At 39.5% G+C, this 26,082-nt stretch overlaps 1 protein-coding gene across 2 annotated transcripts; it reads left to right on the top strand.

The window, feature by feature from the left end:
• The first annotated feature begins 9,022 nt into the window (after positions 1-9,022).
• LOC147866263 (serine/threonine-protein phosphatase PP-X isozyme 2) lies at positions 9,023-18,098 on the top strand. 2 transcript variants are annotated; one of them, XR_015529472.1, is made up of 9 exons: positions 9,025-9,225; positions 12,729-12,881; positions 13,115-13,177; positions 13,266-13,351; positions 14,921-14,996; positions 15,067-15,332; positions 15,467-15,545; positions 17,328-17,431; positions 17,516-18,098. XR_015529472.1 is itself a non-coding variant. In XM_087316629.1 (8 exons), exons 1-8 carry the CDS (start codon positions 9,085-9,087, stop codon positions 17,376-17,378), a joined length of 915 nt encoding a protein of 304 aa, XP_087172755.1. In that variant the 5' UTR covers positions 9,023-9,084; the 3' UTR covers positions 17,379-18,098. The 2 variants fall into 2 exon arrangements, 1 of the variants encoding a protein (XP_087172755.1); XM_087316629.1 differs by having other exon boundaries at positions 9,023-9,225; positions 17,328-18,098.
• Positions 18,099-26,082: the final 7,984 nt, after the last annotated feature.

Here is a 26,082-nt window from a genome sequence, read left to right as displayed (position 1 = left end):
GAATCTAGCCTAGTACATAGGCAGATTCCTTGGATTCGGTGATAGTCACTCGTATGAGCATAGAAGTACTTGTCAGTACTTTTGTCAATCCTTTATGGGCTTGTATAAAAGTGCTCATTGAGCACATTGTATGTACAAAGTGTTGTTATTTTGAATTGAGTTTATGCTTTCTACTCTCTCTCTCTCCTGTGTATTCTCCGTTCCTAGCTTCCATTAACCTTGTCTCTGTTTTCTGTTACTATCCGAATAAACCGGTTTGTCAAAGCTTCCGCATATTAACTTTGACAGAATTTTGCAACTAATTGTTCGAACGAGTCAAACACTTTTGGCCCGTTCTGAGCATACCAATTTGCCGACGGACCGTCAAGCGATAAGACGAACTCGGCAATTTTTTATTTTTCGTCGGTTGTTGCCGACAGTTGTTGTGCCACATGGTTCACCTCCCATGTCGTCCGAAAATCTCTTATGTGTGCTTCGGCATTAGCACCATCTCGATATTTCGTGTAAGGGCAAGGCATATTGTCGTCTCCCCAAATGTCGTAAACAAAACTTTGATCAGACTCCTCCTTGTCTGAATGATTATCAGTTAAATCGGGAATTGTACTCCACTCCCGATCAGCTTGTTGTTGATGTTGATGGTAGTAATGGGCACGGTTCGGTTTCGGTTCGGTTCGGTTTCAAGACAAAGAAACCAAACCGTTTATGAACTCTCAATATTTAAACCAAACCATTTAAGAAAAAGTTGAAACCAAACCGTTTACAAAAAATATGAAACCAAACTAAACCATTTAATAAAAAGTTTAAACCTAACCACTTAAGTCAAACTGATTAAACATCTAAATAAACAAAAATACATTAAATTAAATAAGCATTTAAGTTAAATCTATTAAATCAATAAAAAACCATTAATTAAACCACTAAATCAATAAACTTTTAAGGTAAACAATTAAAAAAGTTAACCAAAAACCTATAAACCTATAAACCCAAGTTTTAGAACCGAAACTGAACCGTTTATTGAATTTCTAAACCAAACCAAACCATTATAAATTTCTGGAACCAATAAACTATTAAACCATGGCTTAACGGTTCAGTTCGGTTTGAGCCGAAACCATGCCCATTGTTAGTTGATGGCTATGTTCGAAATTGTCAACATTACCTTCTACTACACTTTAAGTCTCTAATCGTGTGCGAAGACATTTACGGCCAACAGATGTTTTCAGACTAGACGACATCCATTCAACCTTGTTCTCTGCCTATTGCATATGTAACCGGGCATGCCAAAATTATAATTTGTGTTCTTCGGCCGATAGTTGATTACTGTACATAGCTGACAGAATAGGTCGAACATTCCAATCCGAACGTTCTATCACGATGATTGTGGTAGAAGGATGATAGACTAACTAGTAAGCAAATAGGACTTGTTATTTGAGTAACCTTGATCAACTAATTGGTCTTAATATAATTACTTAGTAAGCAAATCAGAAATCAATACTAGGGATAACAATGCGCATAGATACTATCGACATAGAAATACTCTAACTAATAACTTATATTAATTCCAAAATTAGAACAATAGATTTACAATGTTTTTGGTCCCTCTTTTATAGGTAAGACCGAGAGTCTCTTCTCAAGATTACACTTGCCCTTGTTCGACAAGAACTATTACAAAACTATCTAACTAACTCTAATACATATTTTTACTACTTGGCAAAATTCGTAAATGCTGACTCATCGATCCGCCACGATGATCTGACTCCGACTCCTTCGTCCTTTAGAACATTGTCGACTCCGACCTTTTCAAACTTGTTTGACTCCGACCTTCCGACCCTGTAGCCAACTAGCTAACAGAGACTCTCTTTTGACGGATAAGGAGAGAGAGCTCAATGGAAATATACCCTATGCATCGGTTGTAAGAAGTATCATGTACGCGATGGTGGCGACCCGACCCGACCTTGCATATGTCGTAGGGATCGTCAGCCAGTACATGTCAAACCCAAGACGGAAGCATTGGGAGGCCGCCAAGAACATCTTCAAGTATCTAACAAGAATCAAAGATGTGCAGCTGACTTTCGGATAAGTGAGTCTGATTGAATTCGAAGGCTATACCGATTCCGACTATGCCGAAAATACAGACAATCGGAAGTCGACATCAAGCTATGTTTCTTTCACCTATGGCAGTGCCGCCATATCATGGAGGTTGAAGCTGCAAGAGTGCACGACCCTGTCTACCACAGAGGCCAAGTACATAGCCGTGTTAGAGTCAGCGAAGGAAGCAATCTAGATGCACCGATTGTCAACAGACTTCTCAGTGACAAGTCGAATCGACCACCCAACCCCAACCATCTATTGCGACTCACAGAGCGCAATACACCTCATTCGGAACCCAATCTATCACGCGAAGACGAAACACATTGAGGTGCAGTTTCATCATATCCAAGAGCTCATAACAGAGAAGAAGCTCGAAGTCCGGAAGATCGACACTAAGGTGAACATCACCAATTGCCTAACAAAGCTACTCCTAGAACAACACTTCGGAGCACTAAGGACAAGGATGGGACTACGACAAGCGATCGAGCTTAAGGGCGTCGATCAAGGAGCAGAAGGTAAGTCGAAGACCGACCCGATCGGACGTGCCGACAAGGCAAAGTCAAAAGAATCGGAGCGCTAAGAGGCTAAAGATGCAATACTAAGCCCTACACATATTTTCTATTAATATCATGTGAAGTTGGTTTTGTCTACGAGCTTCCGCACGTAACTCTTTTCATGTACAATGAGAACACATTGTGCATTATGCCATTCCCTAACCCATACCATTGATTGGTGCGAGTATAACTTACTAACCAAATCAACGACACTAGTAAGACAAATCGAGCTAGAGAAGAAAGAAGGTCGGATGAAGGCCAGTTTTGGCCGGATGAGCGATTTCGACGAGGTGACGAGAGGAAAGAAGGAATTTTGATCGGCAAGGATTTGCCGATCAACATAGGAGCCACGATCAAAGGCGGTGTAGTGAGAATCGATCGTCGATACTTGCCACATGACTAGAGAAGAGCTCCGGAGGAATGAAGAAAGCCGTAGTATGCCAAGGCATTCCAATACAATCCCAGAGGGCAAGAGGAAGTGGCGTGACAAGCTTCCGGATCACAAGAGCCCTAGAAACTCTATTGCTACTTTTTTTGACAAGAGCCGTATTATATAAACCAATGTACATTAAAGGCGAAAGGAAAGGCATCGGCAGTCAACATGCTGACCACAGAGGTGATGCAACAATGGGTGGAAAAGGCGAACTAGGAAAACATGGAAAGAATGCTCCAAGAATTGACGGAGGAGGACAAAGGGAAGAAGTCGATGATAGAAGAAGTACCGTCGACGGAAGATCCGGCCTTGCTAGCATTAGACAATTATTGTCATATTACAATGCCGTTATTTAGACTTTTGAAATTAGTACCCCGGTTCACGAAGACCGTAACAACAATACATAGGAAAGAACAACTACTAGAGGCCCTGATACATTTTGCGAATCCAACCATGGGACCAACCGTACTGGATGATCAAAATCCAGTAGTAAATTTGATCATCAGGGGAATGGAAGTGCCCGAAGCGATAATCGACGGTGGGTCAGGAGTGAATGTAATTAGCAAGAGGATATGTGACACAATCGACATCTGGGAATGTGCGCCATGCCCATTCTGTCTCTGGATGGCCGACACAAGTTCTATCTGGTCACTGGGACTTATCCGGCAATTAGAGATAACATCGGGAGGATATGTGTTGGGAAAACAGGTCCCTCTGGATGGGAAGATGAGTACGAGCCAAATCAGATGGAAGCAATGGGTAATTCGGCCGAGGCCAAGAATCGATTGTATAACCGATTCGGGAGACTATATTTGTAAATAGTCTAGATGTGTTCATTGAGGTTATATTTGTAAATAGTTTGCTATGTATGTGAGTATATATACACTTAGTGCAAGTAGTTAGAAAGGTGTGATAATCATTATAGTTTATCATTGTGTATAGACAAAAAGAAGATAGTTGCCTCTATAACTGTGTAAGAGAGAGAGTGTGTGTGTGTGTGAGTAACTCTACAACCATCTGTTTGACGAAGGAGAGCTTAAGGTTGTTGCCTTGGAGCGTCTCGTCGTACTCCTCCCCTTATAGTGATCTAGTTTAGAGTTTGAGGACTCCCGTGGTTTTTCCCTTTTGGGTTTTCCACGTAAAACATTTGTGTCTTTGTATTTTATGTTTCCTGTTGTCTATGCACTATCATTTTCGTTTTTGCACCCGAACTTACATACAAGTAACCGGTTGTGGCCGGTTTCGATCCTAACAATATGCATTTACAATATCCGCGGTAGTCTTGCAATTGGATGCACCAGGAGCTTTATCTGATGCTGCTGGGAAGACCTTGGTTGAAAACGGCCCACATAAAGCAGAGCTAGCAAAAAATTAGGATTAGCTTCCGACAAGGGAAAATCAAAGTTCGAGTGCCAACGCAGGAGCACATGACGACCACGAAAGAAATAAGATTGTTTTACACCAAAGGAGTCCACATGTTGGTCGGTTTAGCCGATGAGGAAGTGGACCGTTATCTCAAAGAAAATCCACGAATAATATTAAACCGTCCACAATAATTATTGTTTGAGATAGACATAGTCGAAGCCATCACCCCCCGTACGTGTTCGGGAAGGATGCGGTAGCAGAGGAGGATTCAAGCGGGTCGGACTCGGAAGCCATCCGGGAGTTACATAATGCACAAGAGGCATTGGAGAGGGAAATGGCCATCTCCCAGTGTGTGAAGGCGTCAACATTGGAAGAGGTAAATTTAGGGATATCAGAGGACCCTTGGTCGGTCAATATAGTAAAGGAATTGGTACTAATTGAGAGAAAATCAATGGTAGAATTATTGAAAGAATATAGGGATGTATTTGCCTGGTCATATGAGGATATGAAAGGGCTTGATCCGAAATTTTAGCAAAGACGCCAAGCCAGTAATACCGAGGCGATACCGGATGAATCTAAACTACCCCGTCAAAGTGGAGGAAATTGATAAGTTGTTGAGAGTCGAGACCGGTAAATCAATCCACATGGCTCAGCCCAATAGTAGTTGTGCCGAAGAAAAATGGCAAAATCCGGGTATGCGTCGACTACGGGAAGTTAAATGATGCCATTCTCATGAATGCCTTTCCGTTGCCTTTTACACATGGAGTATTGGATGTAGTGGCCGGACATGAGATTTATAGTTTCCTGGATGGGTTTAGCGGATACAACCAAATCCAAATGCACCTGGCCGACAAGGAGAAGATGACTTTTGTCATGGAATGGGGGGTTGGGGGGGGTTGTCGTTGTAGTCATGATGTTCGGGCTTAAGACAACTCCGGCCATGTTTTAGCGCATTATAATGGAGATATTCGGCAAGTATATTCTAGGATTTATGCATGTGACCTTAGATGATTTCACGTCTACAATAGAAATAATGAACATCTTAACCACCTCCGGTTATGCTTGGAAAAGTGTTGGATGTCACACTTGAGCCTAAATCTAACGAAGTGCACCTTCGGGGGGTTACCAACGACACACTCTTAGGGCATATCGTGAGCTGGGAAGGGGTTGTAGTCGATTCGAACAAGGTTAAAGCCATCCTGGGAGCACCGACACCGACAAATGCAAAGGCACTAAGTCGTAGGACTAAAGTTGCCCTCTAGCCATGGTATATGCATCAAACGAAACCTTCTAATGTGTCTTGCATCTTTATGCAGAGACGTCTAGCACACTCACCCAAGCTGATGTGAAAAGTTACATGGAATATATCTACAAGTCCTTCATTTTCATTTTTTCGTTTGCAAAGGTACTTCCATGCATTCTATTTCAAAGATTTTTTTACATATTTCAATTAGACCTTCCCATTCAATATGGCATATGTAAAGAATCGGATATGATTCTTGTGAAGCGGAAGAGATGTGAGTTATGTGTGTGTATGAGAGAGAGAGTGAGAGAGACAAAGAATAATACACAGAGAATACGCAAGGCAGATTATATTAACAAAGGAGAAAGACTCAACTGAATACAAGGTGGGAGGAGGGTGCTTTATATAGTCACCCTCTCTCTTCATTAACTACAAGACTCGTGGAGCATGGGGAACGTGAAAGCTCATAAGTTATGTGACTGGAACTCAAGGCTCCTTATGCACAACGCTCGGCCACAACCGAGCTTAGGATCATACACAGAAAACGGGAAATGAAACACGACACAAAGAAGAGGAAGATACACAGGAGGTTTACGTGGAAAACTCCAAACTAAGGGAAAAAACCACGGCAGCCCACCACTATCACTCGGCTAGTATATACAACAGTGAGTTCACTGAGGCAACGACCTCGTGCTCATAGACCTTCGCCACAGGCGGCGGTTACAATAGAGGCAACGACCTCTTTCTCTCTCTCCCTCTCTGTACAGTTACGCGCTCTCTCTCTTTTCTTGCACCAACAAGAAGAATGACAACCACAACACATATTTGCCCTAAGTCATAATTATACTAATATGACTTTTCGATTATTTACAAATATAGCCTCGATGGGCTCTCAGAAACATATTTACGAATATGTCTCTTCCTCCGGTTCTCATCGGGTCTGCGTCATCCGGCTGGCTCTCCGTAGCCGGGTACTCCTCATCTGGTTCTCACCGGGTCTGCGTCATCCGGCTGGCTCTCCGTAGCCGGGTACTCCTCATCCGGTTCACACCGGGTTTGCACCATCCGGCTCTCCGTAGCCGGGTACTCCTCATCCGGTTCACACCGGGTCTGTATCATCCGGCTCTCCGTAGCCGGGTACTCCTCATCCGGTTCACACCGGGTCTGCACCATCCGGCTCTCCGTAGCCGGGTACTCCTCATCCGGTTCACACCGAGTCTGTATCATCCGGCTCTCTGTAGCCGGGTACTCCTCTTCCGGTTTCAGCCTCGGCCGAGATTGTTCGTCGGCACTGTTCTTCTCCCTTCCCATCCGGAGGGACCTGTCTCCCAACATTATGTGTCATAGAATATGATTCTATGACTCATACTAAATGCTAGAATACAAAGAGGTGACATAATGGTGACTCTTGACCGTTGGAGTGTCTATTCACTCTCAAGGTGAGTTCACACACTAGACCAAGTTGAGCTTGATTCTCAACAACATATAATAGCGTTTCTTGCTCACCTCTTTTATGAACATTGATGGCCTCAGATAGAGATTATATCCATTTGGTTGATCTTGTCAATTTCAAACTTATATTCCATATTGTTGGGAACTTTTCAATATATCACAGTGACATGTACAATAGTAATGATTAGAAAGGAGAAAGTAAAAGTGATGGTTGTCCAATACTGCTACAAGGAGAGGGTACTTACATATTGTTACATTGTACCAACAATTACAACTACTTCATCATGCTCAATCGTCATCGTTCTTTGCATGTATATGGCATATTGGAAGTAAACAAATATTATCGTAGTATATTGTTGGCATATTGTAGTATATCATAGTGACAAATGCAGAACCTTCCATCAACATAACATACCACTATATATGGCATTCAATTCTACTTGAGAAGTCCAACATACCTTATATGTTAAATAATAGAGCTATGCTTCTCAAGTAGAGTCTTTACGATGTGTCTAAATATACTGTATCTGACAAGGTAGCTAATCCCTTCATATAACAAAATTCCGTAGGCTCCTCGATGACCATGTGTTCGTTCCCATATGTCCTAAGTCATAGGATAACCATTTCCGAGTTATCCCACCATTAAATAGATTAGAATTGACCTTTAATACTAGTTCTTAATGTTATGACAGTAACAAAAACACATCCACATGTTAACTTGCACAATATTAAGCTTCATCTTGGATTCCATCAAACCCTTCATGGCTTGATTAATGTACACCGTTGAGATTCGTGATGTGACACGAGTCGTAGAATTGTAAAAATGGAAACATATGGTGAACCCAATATATCACATACTCTCTTCTTGATGATGTGACGAATCCAAAGGGATGTTTGGGCTACGATTTGTACTACTAGCAATCAACAATGATTCGATTCGACTTGGGTGTTTCAAACCAAGCCAAAATGCAAAAACGTTTAAACCAAACTGTTCGAGAGTTTTCGAAACTCGAACCAAACTCTTTAAGAGATTTAAAAATGGATAAGTCGTTAAGATGTGGTTTCATGGTTTTTGGGGTAGGTGCAAAGCAAATATTCTAGGTTAACTTTTGAACAATTCTTTAAAACAAAGAGTTTTCGAACCAAAGAACTAACTCCCAGTTATAAATCCAGAAAAGAAGAAAATCAGTCATAACTAATTATGTTAATAGGTTATAATCTTCTGATTTAGAAAATGTCCTATAAGCCTAAACTGTGAAGCCATTTAAGCTGCAATTTAGGTATGTGTAAGTGTTGTGTGTGTGTATACGAAAATATGTATGCTGGTTGTGTATTTTGCTGTATTGTTTATTATGATTGGGATGGATGGATGATTGTGGGAGGGGGAGAGTTCTTTTCTTTTCTTTATTTAATTTCTTTTTTCCTTCCTTTTCTTTCCTCCCTCCCTCCTGCCCTTCTGCTCTTCATCTTGCGCTTGCTCTTGCTCTTGCGCTTGCTCTGCTGCTGCTCAATAATCAACAATACAAACGACACATCTCTCTCTCTCTCTCTCTCTCTCTCTCTCTCTATGTATGTGGTTTCTTCCATTTGAACCACCATCATTCTCTTCTCCACACGCAAACTCGTAATCGTAAACAAACAAAACAGAACAAGGCAGGCGGCGGCGGGACAGTAAGTAAGTAAGTAGTAAAGGAGTAAGTACTACTACCACTACTACTACTACTGTCTGTCTGTCTGTTTGTTTGCTGTATGTATGTATGTATGTATGTATGTATGTATGTATGTATGTATGTATATTATGTAGTGTAGGTTAACGAAGCGGAAGCGGAAGCCGAAGCCATCCTAGCCTAACCTGCGTGGCTTTCTCTCTTCTCTCTCTCTCTCTCTCTCTGCCGCATCCCTGCGTTTCAAAGAAAGAAAGAAAGAAAGAAAGAAAGAAAGATCAGAAGATGTCAGACTTGGATCGTCAGATTGAACAGCTGCGACGATGCGAGGCTTTGAAAGAAGGAGAGGTGAAGGCGTTGTGCCTCAAGGCCATGGAGATCCTGGTGGAGGAGAGCAACGTGCAGCGCGTCGATGCTCCTGTCACCGTGGGTTCTCCCCTTTTTCCTGTTTTTCTTCATCACCACACCATGCGGTTTCTGTTTGAATTTCGGTTTCATGAATTTAAGCTTGTCAGATTAATTAATGTTTTATTGCTGCCTGCCTTGCGTTGCATATAAAGAAAAACATGCCATCTCTTCACATACTGTCTTTTGATCAGAAGACCACACACCACTTTGCCAAGTTACAGAACAACAACAACAACAACAACAGATTCTCTCGTTTTCTTGCGTGTCCATACGATGCAGAATCAAATATAACTAACCTGCAATCATATACATACACACTTCCAATAAGCACTTCATGTACTTTCTTCTGAGAAAGTACATGAAGAAACTCTCCATAAATTATTATTCCAAAGTACTTCCAATAAGTACAATTTCAAGATAGTTCGGTTAGATTCTTTAACGCTGAGACTTGCTTAAGTTTGGACATACTGATTTCAGAATATCCAGCAATCATTTCTTAAGTATTCTGATGGATATTTAAAATTTGATTTTCAGCATGTACATAATTTGACTAGATTTTGTTGGACTATGTCTCTCTTCCTATTGCTTTCCATAATTTACATGCCATTTTTTTCATTTTAAGGCAAGTCTCTAAGTCTGGGTTCAAATTGGCTGGCAGGGGCCTGAGTTATGTTCTAGAAGGTGGGGATGTGGAGAACTGCTGAATAGGAAAATGGATGGTTTCATATTCTTGGCATATAATCTATGTGTGCAACTTGATCTTACATGAACCAGCACATTGCTACAAATGAAAGCTGTGTTGCTTTATTTTTATCATGCCAGACCCTTACAACGTTTTTAGATTAGTTTCTTATTCCAAAACCTTGATACAGAATTTTCTATTTTTATCCAATGTAAGATGTCTTGAGGTGATACCCTTGTCCTTTACTGCATAACTATATGCACCATGTGTACGTTGTTTAGTGCGCATCAGTGTGTCGAGAACATAAAAATGGATGTGCATAGTAATCATGCTTTCAACAAATACCCAACCCATAAAATTCTTCCACTTGCATATTTCACAGCTATTGCACTTTAAATTTGCTTACATAGCTCTTTATTTACATTAGCATGCACACAACTTTTCTCTTTGAAATTCCTGCAAATTTTAAAATGTTTTCAAATCTTCTAATATCTCTGAAAACTCATCGATTTTTTCTTGCCATGTTTTCCATGTGCATGTGCTTTGCAATGAAATCATGTGAAAGGCATTGTATTCCACCAGAAATCGTTAAATTTTATTTGTCCATGATGTACCAATTGGATGATCAAGTTTGAATTAAAAAAGCATTCCACATTCACAATCAAGGTCATAGTTTTGGCCACAGGGTGATGGCAGAGAGCGTCAAATCCTAATACTATAATTGGGGTATATGCATCTAAGTTCTAACTTGTGTTGTACATGTTGAGCCAATTATATCTCAGATTGTGCCAACACTTAGTTGTTTTGAACCCAAAGTGTAGGTGAACTGTTCCTGCAACTGAGAACTGGGATACACAATAAAAAAAGAAGAAGGAATCATAGTAGATCCTAGGATGTAACTGCGGGTTTAAATAATTGGAATGCTTGAATGATCATTGAGCCTTCATAGACAATTTGCCCATTTTCCCTCTTTGAGTGGTTGGTATAGCTTATTAAATTTATCACCTTTGTGCTTAAGTTGGCTGGGAGTGGGCTACACAATCTATTACTTGTTTCCTTAGCTTTCTCTCGTATCATGCGATACTGGGTGAAAGATGTCCCGAGTATCTCAGAGAGATGATGATTATTAATGTTCACAGAACAGCAAATGCTTCAAAGTACTCTCCCTAGTTGTGTAGATTGGAGATTTTAAAATGATTGAACATATAGAAAAAGTGAAATCTGAAAGAGAAAACTAAACTTGTTTCAAAATTTCACTTTTTAGATCATAGATGAGTTTGGTTCAGTGGTCAAGTGGATGAGCAAAGAGCATGACTAGTGTTATTGATGATGATTCTGTCCTCTTTAGGAGTTCTTGAAAGCTACAACCTTGTAGGATTTCTTGAAAAGCATACTTGGTGTCCTCATATGTGAGGTATTCCTTGGACACATTCTTCTGCTTCCGGTATTCTCTTTTTCTGCTCAGTGTTCTGCCAATCTTCTGTTTCTATTCAGCCAATGTTCAGCCTTGCTGGGATATTCTCCTTTTCTAATTAATGTCCAGCCAAAAATGTGTTTATATCTTCAACAGTGTGATTGTGAGTATCACTTGGTGGCATGTCTCATTCATTTTGGATATAGGTGTTTGGATTTAAGCTCGGGCATTGGCTTGACTCCCGTGGTAATTTTCCAATATTGAGTGTTAATATGGCTGCAATAATAGTCAAACTTAGATCTATCTACGTTCGGATTTTCTCCATTTCGTGTTGAGTGTTTCCAATCTGGCTGAATAAGGATTCTACTCATGTTCTCCTGTCCCTTTCTTGTCCTCTACATGAACATCCAAATATTCTTCAACATGCCATCTTGCAAACTAGTTCCAGATGTATTGGCTCCTGCTGAATGAAAGAAATCTGTTTATGTGGTTTTTCTGTGGTAAGCGTTGAATTTCCTACGTGACCTTGTGAAGGCTTTTTGAGGCTTTTTTCTTACTTTCAGTACGTGTTTGCAAACTTTTTGAAGGGCATAAACTTGATTGGCCTTCTTCAGATTTCAGAAAACATTATAGAGTATGGGATTGTGCTCTTAATCTCTGAATGACTAGAATTTGTTTTTGTACTTTATCTATTTCATTCCATGAGGTTACTGAAATACTTCATACTGAAACCTCAGCTTCATAAAGAAGAAGCTGAGCTACACTCTCACTGAATATCATTGCTCTAATCTCCCATCTTTGTGTTGTGCTTATGTGGCACATTCTCCCAAAGTAATAGTATTGGACAGTGCTGGTTTCCATACTCCTAGTTAGACACCTCTTCCAAGTGTAAATTCATAAGTTATGTCAGCTCCAAGGTATTCAAGACTGAAACCACCTCAATTGCCTCCTCTTCATTGTATACTACTGGTTTCTGATTTCCCGTTTTGACAGTGGTCACCACCATGACTTTAATCTTAGTCACGTTGACTCCTAGTCCAATATGTTCGCACAGTTTCTTATGTTTCTAGTGTAAATTGACTAGGTCTGCCATTTCCAAGGTTTGAAACTGTGGATCACTTCAATTGCCTCATCTTCATTTTATGCTACAGGTTGCCGATTTTCATTTTGACAGTGCTTATGACCATGACTTTGATATTAGCAACATTTAACTCTTAGGACAATATGTTCGTACAGGGAAACTGGTTCTGGTTCAAGTTTCTAATGTGGACATCTTAAGCTACATGCACATCAGTTCATGCATAATATGCTTGAGATATTTCTAACGATTATATAGAGCTCTTTAAATGCAATTTACTCAATGTATGATAAAGTTGCTTCTGTAATTTTAAATATTTTGGTAATCGCCCCCCTTCTTTACTGCAGATCTGCGGAGACATTCATGGACAATTCTATGACATGAAAGAGCTGTTCAAAGTTGGAGGAGAATGTCCACAAACCAATTATCTCTTTTTGGGTGATTTTGTTGATCGAGGTTACTATTCTGTGGAAACATTTTTGCTACTTTTGGCTTTAAAGGTATGTTTACTCTTACCAAGATCGTTGCGTGTCAATTAACGAAACATCATATTTTGTGTCCTAAACTAGCTACCTTAGATTTTTTTGTTGATGTAAGTATCTGATTGCAATCTCAGCTCATAAAAAGTAGAAGTAATAGGTATGTACTAAGAAATACCAGTGTTGGAAGTGAAATGAATAAGTTCTGCATTTTGTGGTGAAAATTAAACATGATGTTGATTTGTTCATGTCAGGTTAGGTATCCTGATCGAATTACGTTAATACGTGGTAATCATGAAAGTAGACAAATAACACAGGTAAAAGTGCTGGTGTTCTATACCTATTGTTCAGCTTGTTCATACATCAGGTGGTTTCAACTCAATGTATATTCTTCTCTTATTTTAGGTTTATGGATTTTATGATGAATGCCTACGCAAATATGGCTCAGTAAATGTATGGCGATATTGCACAGATATATTTGATTATCTAAGGTCAGTCAATTGGGTGGATACACTATGGAGTTCATGTCATATGCATGGGAGAACATAAATGTGCATGGGTACACAATTTTAACTAGCAATGGGCATGGTTGGGTTTCGGTTCGGTTCGGTTTCAAGGCAAAGAAACTGAACCGAACCGTTTATATAAAACAAAAACCAAACCAAACTGTTTAGGGAAAAGTTGAAACCAAACTGAACCATTAAATAAAAAAATTAAACCTAACCATTTAAATCAAACTAATTAAACATCTAAATAAACAAAAATACATTAAATTAAATAAGCATTTAAGTTAAATTTATTAAATCAATAAAAGAAACTTTAATTGAACCATTAAATTAAATAAACATTTAAGTTAAATTAATTAAATCAATAAAAAACCGTTAATAACCATTAAATTAAAAAATTATTAAGGTAAAAAGAAAAGTTAACCAAAAACCTATAAACCTTCAAACCAAACCTATAAACCTATAAACCTGAGTTTTAGAACCAAACCGAACCGAACCCGAACTGTTTATCGAAAATCCAAACGAAACCAATAATTTTGTTTGGAACCAATAAACCGTTAAACCATGGCTTAACGGTTTGGTTTGGTTTGACCGAAACCGTGCCCATTGCTAATTTTAACTAGGGGTGAGGTATCATTCATCGCTTTGGTTGTTGTAGATGCCTTTGATTCCGGGGACTTATCATTAGTCTGAAGAAAAGTGAAGATAGTCGATGGGATGCAAAGTAGTTAATACCATTATATGATCTATTCACAAGGTTCAGAGTGCTGAAACTGGACTGTGCAGTAAACTATGACTTGAAGAGGCTGCATTACACAGTATACATAACAGCAATCATTAGTCTGAAGAAAAGTGAAGGTGATCGATGGATGCAAAATAGTTAATACCATTATATGATCTCATTCACAAAGTTCAGAGTGCTGAAACTGGACTCTGCAGTAAACTGTGACTTGTAGAGGCTGCATTACACTGTATACATAACAGTAATCATGGTAATGATATAAGTGCAGCCAAGAAGTGGCATAGACGGTAGAGCAAAATGGTCATCAATGATATCCTGGGTTGGATGGGTATTTGTATGTGTAATTCTCATTGTTCTGTACATCATGTTGGCAGCAGAGCATGCACTCTACTAACGCACCTATGGCCATCTACTAGGTGAACTTGTGCGATGTTTTGTTGAGCTGGCCAATAACGCAGCTATGGAAAGTCATGTCCTTAATGCTCAGTTTTTATATAAATATGGCAAGAAATTTATGTCGACTAATGTTTGAGAATATGTGCTCCATACAGTTGGTGTATATATAGAAGGTCAGCCACACTATTACCAAGTGAAACATGATGCACATTCTGTCATGCAAACATTCCATATACTAACCCACATAAATTTCACATAAAAAATATGTATGGATTGCTTGAGTGCAGATTGCTTCTTTCATAAAACGATACAATGATATATTTCAAGGATGTCATCTGTGAAGAGATCAGCAGAATCTTCTAGTTATATCGTGCCTAAATGATTGTGCTAAAAATTTTCATATCTTTTTTGGGCAGTCTGTCAGCTTTGATAGAAAATCGGATATTCAATGTTCATGGTGGGCTTTCACCTTCAATTCAGTCATTAGATGAAGTAGGTGCTATGGTTAATATAATCATTTATTAGCTTTTCAAGCTCAAACTTCTGAAATTGTATTCATCAGATTAGGATAATTGATCGAAAGCAAGAAGTACCACATGAAGGAGCAATGTGTGATCTGCTCTGGTCAGATCCAGAAGCAATTGATGGATGGGGAATCAGCCCAAGAGGCGCAGGTTATTTATTTGGTGCTAGTACAGTGACTGAGTTCAATCATACAAACAAGCTAGATTTAATATGCCGGGCACATCAACTAGTTATGGAAGGCTACAAATGGATGTTCAATGACCAAATAGTCACTGTATGGTCAGCTCCAAATTACTGTTACAGGTGTGTAGAAAATTTATAGTTTTGAAACAGTGGTTATTATGAAAATATTGAGTTGTGTAGTGTTTATGACAAACAAGTATTCTTTATTGATCAAAACCTTGTATCTTATCTTTGACTACTGAATGCTTATACAGGTGTGGCAATGTGGCTGCAATTTTGGAGCTTGATGAGCACTTGACCAAGAAGTTCAGAGTTTTCGATGCAGCACCTCAAGTATGCCCCCAAAGAAATGCTAGGGATCTCCCCTCCCATATAAGAGAGAGGGTTCAAGTTTTGCTATCTGTTCGTTTACTCTAAATTCTAATAGTTGTGGTAGATATGCCCAATGCCAGGGACTTGCTTGCCACTATAGTGGACCTGTCCAGAGAAAGTATATAAGGGTTTCCAACATGCAGAAAATTGGATCTTTAGTTTAATGATGTTTTTTATTAGGACCTTTCCACATGCCTAGTTGACCTTACATCCAAACCTGTACATCGTCCTGTCTCGGGATGTAGTTTGTGTGAACTTGCTTAGGTTTGACGTAGGGGCATTTATGTATACATGATTAAATCTGAGATATGATACTATCTTCATTAATGTGATCACAATAGTTATCAAACTTAGATCTTTTCTATGGCCATCCAATTAACGTGCAATTTTGTCACTACTTTGTCTGTCTACAACACTTTATTTTCTCTAGTGATAAAATCCCAATGGATCCGATTAAGGAGGGGGATAGATAGATGGATATCTTTGTTATGCCCATAGGAGACAGCTTGCTATCTAAATTTTATGACTTTGATGCCATGGTGTAAAACCATCAAGCTAAACAGCTACAGAGATAGAGATTTTATTATTGTCTTTGAAGGTCAGATATGATCTACGGGGCTAAAAAGTATTAACATTTTCATGTAATACATGTAAAAGTGAGCAACAACTCCCAATGTTCAAGAACTTTACTAATGAATGTTGCAATCTAGAGGGCCATTGTGATCATCAGAGAAACTCGTACACGGATTGGGTTTATCACCGAAGATTTGTGGAATGTATACTCGAATGTGACCAAAGGTAGTAAGGTGCAGATATGTTGTATAATGTGTTAAGAGTGAACGTCCACATTTTTCCCATGTCATGATACATTGGTGTTGCAAAAAGGCCTCATTTACAAAGGAATCTAGTGATGCATCATAAAGCAAGTGTGCTGCATCCAATCTTTGAAACCATTTTTTCAAATGTTGCATCAAACTAGAACAATTTCATTTGCTTTTGTGTGTTTTAGATCTTTTTGCTTGCTTCCCATGTGATTCTAAGATGTGAAGGATCTTTTTGAACTTTATGAGTGTGTATTCGACAAACCTTTCCAAGGGAATAATCTCAATGAGAAGTGATCCTGTTTTAAGGAGGGAGCGTGTGATTCTAGGAATTCGATGTGAGGGATCTTTTTGAACTTCAAGCATGTATTCGACAAACCTTTCCATGGCCATGATCTCAATGAGAAGTGGTACTGTCTCAAATAGGAGGGTGTAGGTGATTCTAGGAAGTCGATGTGAGGGACCTTTTTGAACTTTTAAGTATGTATTCGACAACCCTTTCTATGGCCATGATCTCAATGAGAAGTGATCTCGTCTCAAATAGGAGGGTGTATGTATTCTCGGAAGTCGATGCAAGGGACCTTTTTGAATTTTAAGCATTTATTTGACAACCCTTTCCATGACCATGATCTCAATGAGAGTGATCCCATATCAAGTAGGAGGGTGTATGGGGTTTGTTTCTTGACTCGGATAAACTTTGTAAGAAAATGCTTTTGGACATTTTCAAATGCTTTCCAAGTGGACATAGGGACGCTACCTTCCTACACTTACACCCCATAGAGAAGTACTAGTGTCACCAAAGTGTTAAAAGGTATTACTTGAGGACCCAACACTTGATTTTGCCATGATTGAGAGAGAGAGAGAGAGAGAGAGAGAGAGAGAGAGAGAGAGAGAGAGAGAGAGAGAGAATTTCACTAAACAGGAAGCAAGGGGAGTACCATCAAAAAAGCCCGCACCAGATTATTTTCTGTAGCAGCTGACTGGAAAATTGTACTCGATTTTTATTTGTGTGCTATATCATATCTGGTAGTTTCAAGTCATGTCTCATTTTATCTTCAGGTGCCTCTTTTCCTACTTTTGCAAATAATAATCATGTTTTCCCTGCTGCAGTTGAGTGTAAGGCAACAAGAATGGTACCCATTTCCAGCTGCATTTTGCTTCTTTTCTTTCACTATAATTAGTGGTGATCAATCACTATTGGTAAGTAAGGTCAGGCTAGTGTGATCATTACGGGTATGCAACACAGCATGCATCATGTGATATGTTATACTCAACATTGCCTATGATGTTCCCAATTAACAAAGAACAACCTGGTCATGTCTTGTGCTCATGACAGAGGTGGTTAAGAAGCCCAGAATTGAGCAGTGGTCTCTCTTGATTGTGCTTTAATATTAACAATTAAGTCAAACACCGATGTCATGCATAAAATAGTTACTGTCTGTAGACCTTTCAAATAGGGGGGTTGCAGAATTCAGAACTTCATTGTGTGACAGGAGGGGTTTCCAGGGTTGGAAAATTTTCACTTGACCAGTGCTTACAGGAAAAGGGCATGTTCATTGGAAATTTGCATCCATGATGGTTGAATTCTAGACTGGCCGTTGGTTGTAGGTCTAAATTTGTCCCTCAAGGATTTGTGCTAATGTATGTCATTTATGTCAAACATTCTAGATCATTCGAATATGAATTCAGTACTGATCTTAGAGTTTCTCATTGGCATATAATATTTAATTTGCCTTGCAAAACCAATGATTGTGAGAGTTGCGTCTTAATGTTATCTTTTTATGGAAAGTCTGCTTTAATTCGTACATAGATGTGATTATCTTATCCATTTCCAAATTAGATGTAAAATGGTATGTGTGCTCTTGCCTGCCACATGATATGTTTTCCTTATTAGAATTGTTTCAACCTCAATTTTGGGAAATAGTGAATATTTTGTCTCTATTGTTTGAGTTATCTTATTTATTATAGCTGAGTGCAATGTTTGGTAATTGTAAAGTTTAATGTTGGATCCTTGTTATGTTGGAGAAGCATTTCCCGTTAACTTATTGGATTGTCTTATGGACAGTATATCATTGTAAATGATGGGAAATGTTGATTCATACCTAAGTACTTAAACTTAATTGCATTCTCAGTTTCCGACCGAGTGGTATAAGTTATAAATGATCTATTTTAGAATAGCAAGTAATTTATTACTTACATGGGCTTGATCTTTTTAAAACTAGGCTGGAATTTTGATAAATCTCTATAACTCGATGATATATTCTATCTGGTATGTTTTACAATAGGATAAAATGGACTAATATCTGAAAACTGTAATGTAAAGTATTAAGTCTAATCTAGAATTGATATGTTCTCGATACACATGCTATTGATAGTGCAATCATTAGAGTAAAGAATCTACTGTGTAGAATATTATTGTAAACATAGTAATGACAATTAGCAGACTTAGTGGTTAAAATTCTTGATATCATTTGTTGGCAGTAGGTTTGCGTAGTTCAATTTATTTAAGCATTTGGTCTTGCAGAAGTCTATTTACATCGTGTTGTGGTGCATAAGTACTCATGACCTTAAATGGTACTATTGGTGGAATTTTATGTTAACTCAAGGATTGAAGCACCAACATAACTTGTGCTATATAATAGTTTATGTTATACTCTAAATTTGGAAGTCAATATAAAGTCCTATGTTTGAAACCTAAGAATTGCCACATTCTAAATAATTGGGTATAGAGTTGGTGCCAAGGTTAATTCAATTGGAGAGGTCGAGTGTTAATTCAATTTGGTGGAGGGTGTCTTTAAGAAAATATAACATGCCCTTTGCTCCTGTTTTAATGATTATGATGAAAGTAAGAGTTTGTTCCTTTTCTCCTTAAAACTTGGTAGAAATAAAAAGTTTGAGTTCTTCCAAAATACCTTTTGACATGTTGATGACACCAATGCTTATTTTTATGTTGATGACACCAATGTTTCTTATTCTATGGGGTTGTAGGCTTGTAGCTTAAGTGCACTTGGAAGACTTTGAAGCATTGCCTATGAAGCTTTATCAAGACACAAACACCATATGCTCTTTAGTGCACATGGAAACAGTTTGAAAAGATGCGTAACTATTTTGTAAAGAAGTCTCTTCAAATCAAGAATGGTGGCTTTTATATACTCCTACTTGGGACATGTTCACTTTTATCTCAGGTTCGTGAAAAGGGTTGTCAATAAAAGTAAAATGTTAGCGCAATTCCCTCAATGTTAAGGAACATTTCATGCATTTCTTTGAGTTGGGATTTATTATATGAATAATATATCTAGATATGTTCTCACCAAATGCACCAAGCATTGTCATTGGACAACCTAGAGTATCATCCCACCACCTTTAGATTGAAATGGTTGGGTTAATGGAGTTCCTCGAGAGGAAAGGATATTTAGATTATGTCACAAATAAATAATGAAAGAGTACTAGTTTACATGCAAATGACCATCTTATGCTGAGATAAAGGAAAAATACAAAGAGATATCTTGGACATAAAGACACTAGGTAGGTAAATCGTAAAGCTAAAATGACATAGAGAGAGTAAGCTAAAAATGTTAACGAAAACCTTTTTAGTATTCACCAATATGTAACCATTGAACATGGACACACTTGCACCACTTGACCTCTCCCTTGGTAAAGCAAAAAACCAAAGAGCAACCAAAGACCCTTTGAAACTAGGTTTTGAAATCACTTGTTGTATAGAGGTAATTAAGAAGATACAGGAATGAAAGTTACCCTTCATAGAAGCTATGGTCATAATAGAGAACTCTTATGCCACGAAGCAAAAACAAATCTTGCATAAGCTGATTTGTGTTGTAAGAAGCCTCAAACTGGTGATAGACGAACTCGTATCGGAAGGTTCAAATTTGATGTAAGAGGTTTGGTGATTGAAGAAACATCAAATCTGAGATAGGAGAATGAGTGCTAACAGATATCCATACTTGCGATATCAAAATGATTAATGAACATGCTCGGCAACTACAAAAAGGAGACACGAACTACGCTTCAAATTTGATGTAAGAGGTTTATGAAGGACACATATGCGCGGATACGTATGTGAGGACCTATCAGTTATGCTCAACAAACAACACAGACGGAAGGCAAGAAGATATAGACAGATAATAGATACACAAAGATGAAGCTTTAATGGAAGCTTTCTTTATTTCTATTTATCTCTCTCTCTCAGAGACTCGATGTATAGGATGATCAAGTGACTCTCTCTTTACAACGTTAGGTTATCACTTATATACTAAGCCCTAACTATATGTACGAGTTCACACTAGGATACAAAGTGGAAGGAGTCGGCCTTTTATGCCAAGAAACTCCCCCGTAAAAGGACGACCCTTTTCTTCATGTACATGTATTTGGGGTTATCTCCCCTGTAAACCTAGATTACAAACCTAACCTAAATTTATATTACAAGTCAGTCAACATATGGCTGAATCGGCAGAGGTGTAGGATGTGTTGTCATGGTTGATCCGATTAGCTATCACCTTCCACTCTTCGTTCGGTTTTTCTCTTGCTCAGTCGCTTGTCGTTGTCCCATCTCTGTCCTTAGTGCTCCGAAGCGTTGATCTGGGAGTGGCTTCGTCAGGCAATAGGCGATGTTCACCTCGGTGTCGATTTTCTGGACTTTGAGCCTCTTCTCAGTTATGAGCTCCCGGATGTGATGATACCGTACCTCAATGTGCTTCGTCTTTGTGTGATAGATGTGATTGTTAATGAGGTGAATTGCACTTTGTGAGTCGCAATATATGGTCGGCGTTAGTCAGTCGATTCGGCTTGTAGATGAGAAGTTGGTAGACATTCGGTGCAGCTAGATCGCTTCCTTCGCTGCCTCCAATGCTGCTATGTACTCGGCCTCTGTGGTTGACAGGGCCGTGCACTCTTGAAGCTTCGACCTCCATGATATCGCACTGCCACCATAGGTGAAATATAGCTTGATGTTGACTTCTAATTGTCCGTGTTTCATGCATAGTTGGAGTTAGTGTAGCCTTTGACTTCAGCTGAGGTTGTCAAATCAAAAGTTAGCTGTGTATCTTTGGTCCCTCTCAAGTACCTGAAGATGTGCTTGACGGCCTCCCAATGCTTCCGTCCTGGGTTTGACATGTACCGGCTGACCACTCTTACGACATAGGCTAGGTCGGGTCGGGTCACCACCATTGGGTACATGATACTTCCTACGGCCGATGCGTAGGGCATCTTTCCATTAAGCTCTCTCTCCTTGTCCGTTGAAGGAGAGTCTCTGTCTGATAGTGGGATCGACGTCAGAAGCGGTGTTGGTGCTGGCTTCGCATTCTGCATGTTGAAGTGCCTCAGCACCTTCCAGATGTAGTCGGACTGGGAGAGTCGGAGAGTCTTGGTCGTCCGATTTCGCTCAATCCTCATGCCTAGTATGTGACGGGCTTGTCCGAGTTCCTTCATCGCAAACTTGTCATGAAGGCTTCGCTTTAGCTTTCCGATCTGTGCTTGATTGCTTCCTACAATCAGCCTAAATCTGGATGAGACGATTGGCCAAGTCCTCACCGAGGACATTCGGCGAAAATCGATGGGGCTTACCATCGATGAATCGGCAAAAGCACATCACTCAATTGGGTCGTTTGACCGATAGAGTCAAACGAGAGAACAAGCCGATAGAACCGGTCAGAATACCAATTGATCGAAAACGAGGGGAGACCGACATCGGTCGAAGTCGAGAACAACCGATTAGGCGAATTCTGCACACACTACAGAAAAGTTGGCCACAATGTTTCTGACTGTTGGTCGATCAAGAGAAAAGAGAGTGATTGGCGATACGAGCGGAATCGAGGACAACCCGTCTCAGACCACTCTCCAGTCGGCAACAAAGTTAATGTTACCGACACCCGATCCGGAGAAATTGTCTCTTTAGAGTCCACTTGATGATCAGAGAAGTCCTCTACAATGCACAAGATGGACACACGTGGATACTGGATTCTAGTGCCACATTCCACGTGACCCCCAACATCGAATGGTTTTCAAACTATTCAGTCGACGCTAGTGGCTAATGCTGCTCAAGTAAAAAAGGAAATTGACAAATTGTTACGAGTCGGATTTATTAGGCCGGTGAAATAGGCAACATGGCTGAGCACAATTGTGGTGGTCCCCAAGAAAAACGGGAAGATTAAGGTCTATGTAGACTACCGGAGACTGAATGCGACAACATAATCATGGATATTTTTGGTAAGTACATCATGGCATTTATGCACATATTCCTCGATGATTTTGCAGTGTACAGTCAAAGGACGAAGCATTTGGATTATCTCCGGATGTGTTTGGAGAAGTGCTGGAGTGCAAGATTAAGCCTGAATCTGGCAAAGTGTGTATTTGGAGTAACAAGCGGCACATTGCTTGGACACATCATAAGCAAGGAAGGGATCACAGTGGATCTGAATAACGTACAAGAAATCCTCGCGGCACAGGCACCGGCAAACACAAAAGCGTTAAGTAGATCTAGTGACATAGTTGGGTGCTACAATACATGGCAGATTTTGCGACACCCTTGCATGTGGCGGTGCATAGAGTACCATTTCGGTGGACAACAGAGGAAGATAAAGCGTTCAACGCATTGAAAGTGATGCTATCCTAGGCCCCGGTAGTGCAACCTCTGGATTGGACTAAAGACTTCCACGTGTTCGTAGATGCAATGGATGTTGCAATCGGAAGCGCGCAGCGTACAGTCAGAGGACGGAGCATTTGGATTTTCTTCGGATGTGCTTGGAGAAGTGCCGGAGCGCAAAATTAAGCTTGAATCCAAAAAAGTGTGAATTCGGAGTAACAAGCGGCACATTGCTCAGACACATCATAAAAAAGGAAGGGATCACAATGGATCTGAATAACGTACAAGAAATCCTCGCGGCACAGGCACCGGCAAACACAAAAGCGTTAAGTAGATCCAGTGACATAGTTGGATGCTACAGTACCTGGCAGATTTTGTGACACCCTTGCATGCAGTGGTGCATAGAGTACCATTTCGGTGGACAATAGAGGAAGATAAAGCATTCAACGCATTGAAAGTGATGCTATCCTAGGCCTTGATAGTGCAACCTCTGGATTGGACTAAAGACTTCCATGTGTTTGTAGATGCAATGGATGTTGCAATCAGAAGCGCGTTAATGAAGGTCACCGAACCAAAATCGTACCGACCAGTTTATTACTCCATTAGAAAATTATTGAAAGCGGAGCAGAATTACTCTACAACAGAACAGGAAGCCCTAGGCATGATCTACAGTATAAATAAGTATCGACACTATTTGTTGGGTCGAAATTTTCCGTTCCACATGGATCACTCCACACTACTGTATTTGGTGTCCAAAGGTTCATTAACGGGTAAGTTGGCCCGGTGGACCCTGCTTCTCCAGGAATTCGACTTTGATATCTGATAGGGTGTATAAGACAGATGATAGTCGTACACAATATGAGGGCTTGATCAAACCGATTAGATGGAGTTGTGAATTATAATAGACTATATAGATCTAGGTAACTATGATTTAGATAGGAAAACTCAAGAAATTAAGATAAAAGGTAGGGAAGATGAGAAAGAGATAAGAATGTTATAATATTTCACTTCAAATCAATACAAAGAGGATAAACTCCACAATGAACTTAAAAACCAAAGACCTTCTTAATACCCATCACTCAAACCCACTACTAAGAACCATCTTCTTCCACTAAGATACCTCCTCCTAAGACCCCTCCTCTATTAGGATCCTCTTCTAAGACAATCACTTCCTCTTTTATAATGTTCTTCTTCTTCCTCGTTCACGCTATTTTTAGAAGCTTTTTATCTCCTATTTTTAGCTAAGACCCAACGAACTTCTAATCCTCATATCTCCCTCATCAGAGCTCCAAATTTAGTGATTTAAAAAGATATAGATAGCTTTCTTTACAAGATTTCTAACCCATATTTAAACATAATATTTGGGTGAAAAACAAAGGAGTTATGACCATTCCTTTTTTATTGTTTTTTATGATCCGTTTTTTCTCTTTTTACTTTTCTCTTGGTCTCTTACTTTTACTTTTGACTTCTTCCTAAAGGTCTTGGTTCGTGTTCTTAGCCTCCAAATGTGAATTATCCATACTTTATATTCTTCTAATGTTCAATGGCTTAGATTCTAAAACATTTTCACAATATCTACCACCGATCGGGGGTACAACACGTCATCACTGATTACTTAAGCCAACTGGAGATGGAGGAAGCAAGAAACAGAGTAGAAGATGATTTCCCGGATGGTCAATTATTCTAGATAGTAGCGGAAAACACAGTCGACACCAGTACCAAGACAGAGGACAAATGTCTCATGGATATTTCAGTGTTTCTGAGTACGAGATTATGTCAGGGATAGTACTAAAGGTAGGGAGAATTAGTACTAAAGATAGTGGGGAAGAATGAGGATTAGTACTAAGAAGGGAAAGAGAGTGTGAGAGTCACGAGAGAGAGAGAGAGAGAGAGAGAGAGAGAGAGAGAGAGAGAGAGAGAGAGAGAGAGAGAGAGTAGAATGGTGTAACCCTAGCTAGTAGAGGAGTGGATAGAATTATTATAAGCAAATAAGTGTAGAATATCTGCCCAATCATCTTGTTGATGATAGCTTAGGACAAACTGAAGATACTGTTCCAGCGTTTGATTCATACGTTCTGCTTGTCCATCTGTTTAGGGATGATAGCCAGAGGAGAGATTGCAGGTGACCTTGAGCATTTTGAAGAGATGCTTCCAAAATTTAGAGACGAATTGAGGTCCACGATCACTGATGATATTGTCGAAATACTTCACGCATAACAATTCCGAAATACTTCACGCATGATGCCGAAATACTTCACGCATAACAATTCCTACAATTTCTTCACGAGTGATTTCTTTAGTATAGGGCACAAAATGTGCCATCTTAGTATATTGATCTACCAATGTTAAGATCGCATTAAAGCCCTTCGAATCTAGAAGACCTGTGATAAAATCTAGAGAAATAGATTGCCACGGTTTGCTTGGGATCGATAATGGTTCCAACAAACCATATGGATGATGTCTAGGCCTCTTTCCTCAAGATGGCCGAGAGGGATTTGATCTAGAATAGCTTGAGCGAAAACATCTAACTTCAAATCTTCATGTATAGTATCGACAATGTGGGAATCCAATGGAGTGTCAAAAATCCACGTTACTTGAAGTCGTGCCGGACCCAAGATTACCTACTTTTGATTGTCAAAGTCCGGATCAACAAGATGAGGAGCTAGATACGAGTGTCGTGATAATGCATCTGCCTTCCCTTGTTGCTTGCCCGAACGATATGTAATCTTGAAGTCGAAATGAGTGAGGAACTGGGCCCACAAAGCTTGTCGTCTATTTAATATGCGAGCATTCTGGAAGTAGGCAAGATTCTTCTGATCACTTAATACAGTGACTTGACGAGGAAATCCTTCTAAAAAATGCCTCTATTGTGCAAAAGAATTTACTATTGCTAATAGCTCCTTGTCATGTATCTTGTAGGTGACCTTACTCAAGCCACAGTAATCCATCTCTAGACGAAGTGATCCATCTTTTTTCTTGACAAAGAAAATAGGTGCGCCGACTGGAGATTTCGAATGTCGAATGAACCCTAGTTTGCCAAATTTTCCTCTATGTAGGCTTGAAGAACTTTAAGCTTGGT

This window comes from Azolla caroliniana, unplaced genomic scaffold (genome assembly GCF_043228905.1).
Source record: "Azolla caroliniana isolate FFs.n. ecotype wild unplaced genomic scaffold, voAzoCaro1.0.p SCAF_3, whole genome shotgun sequence".
Lineage (NCBI taxonomy): Eukaryota > Viridiplantae > Streptophyta > Polypodiopsida > Salviniales > Salviniaceae > Azolla > Azolla caroliniana.
This window is presented reverse-complemented; position numbering and strand designations above follow the sequence as displayed.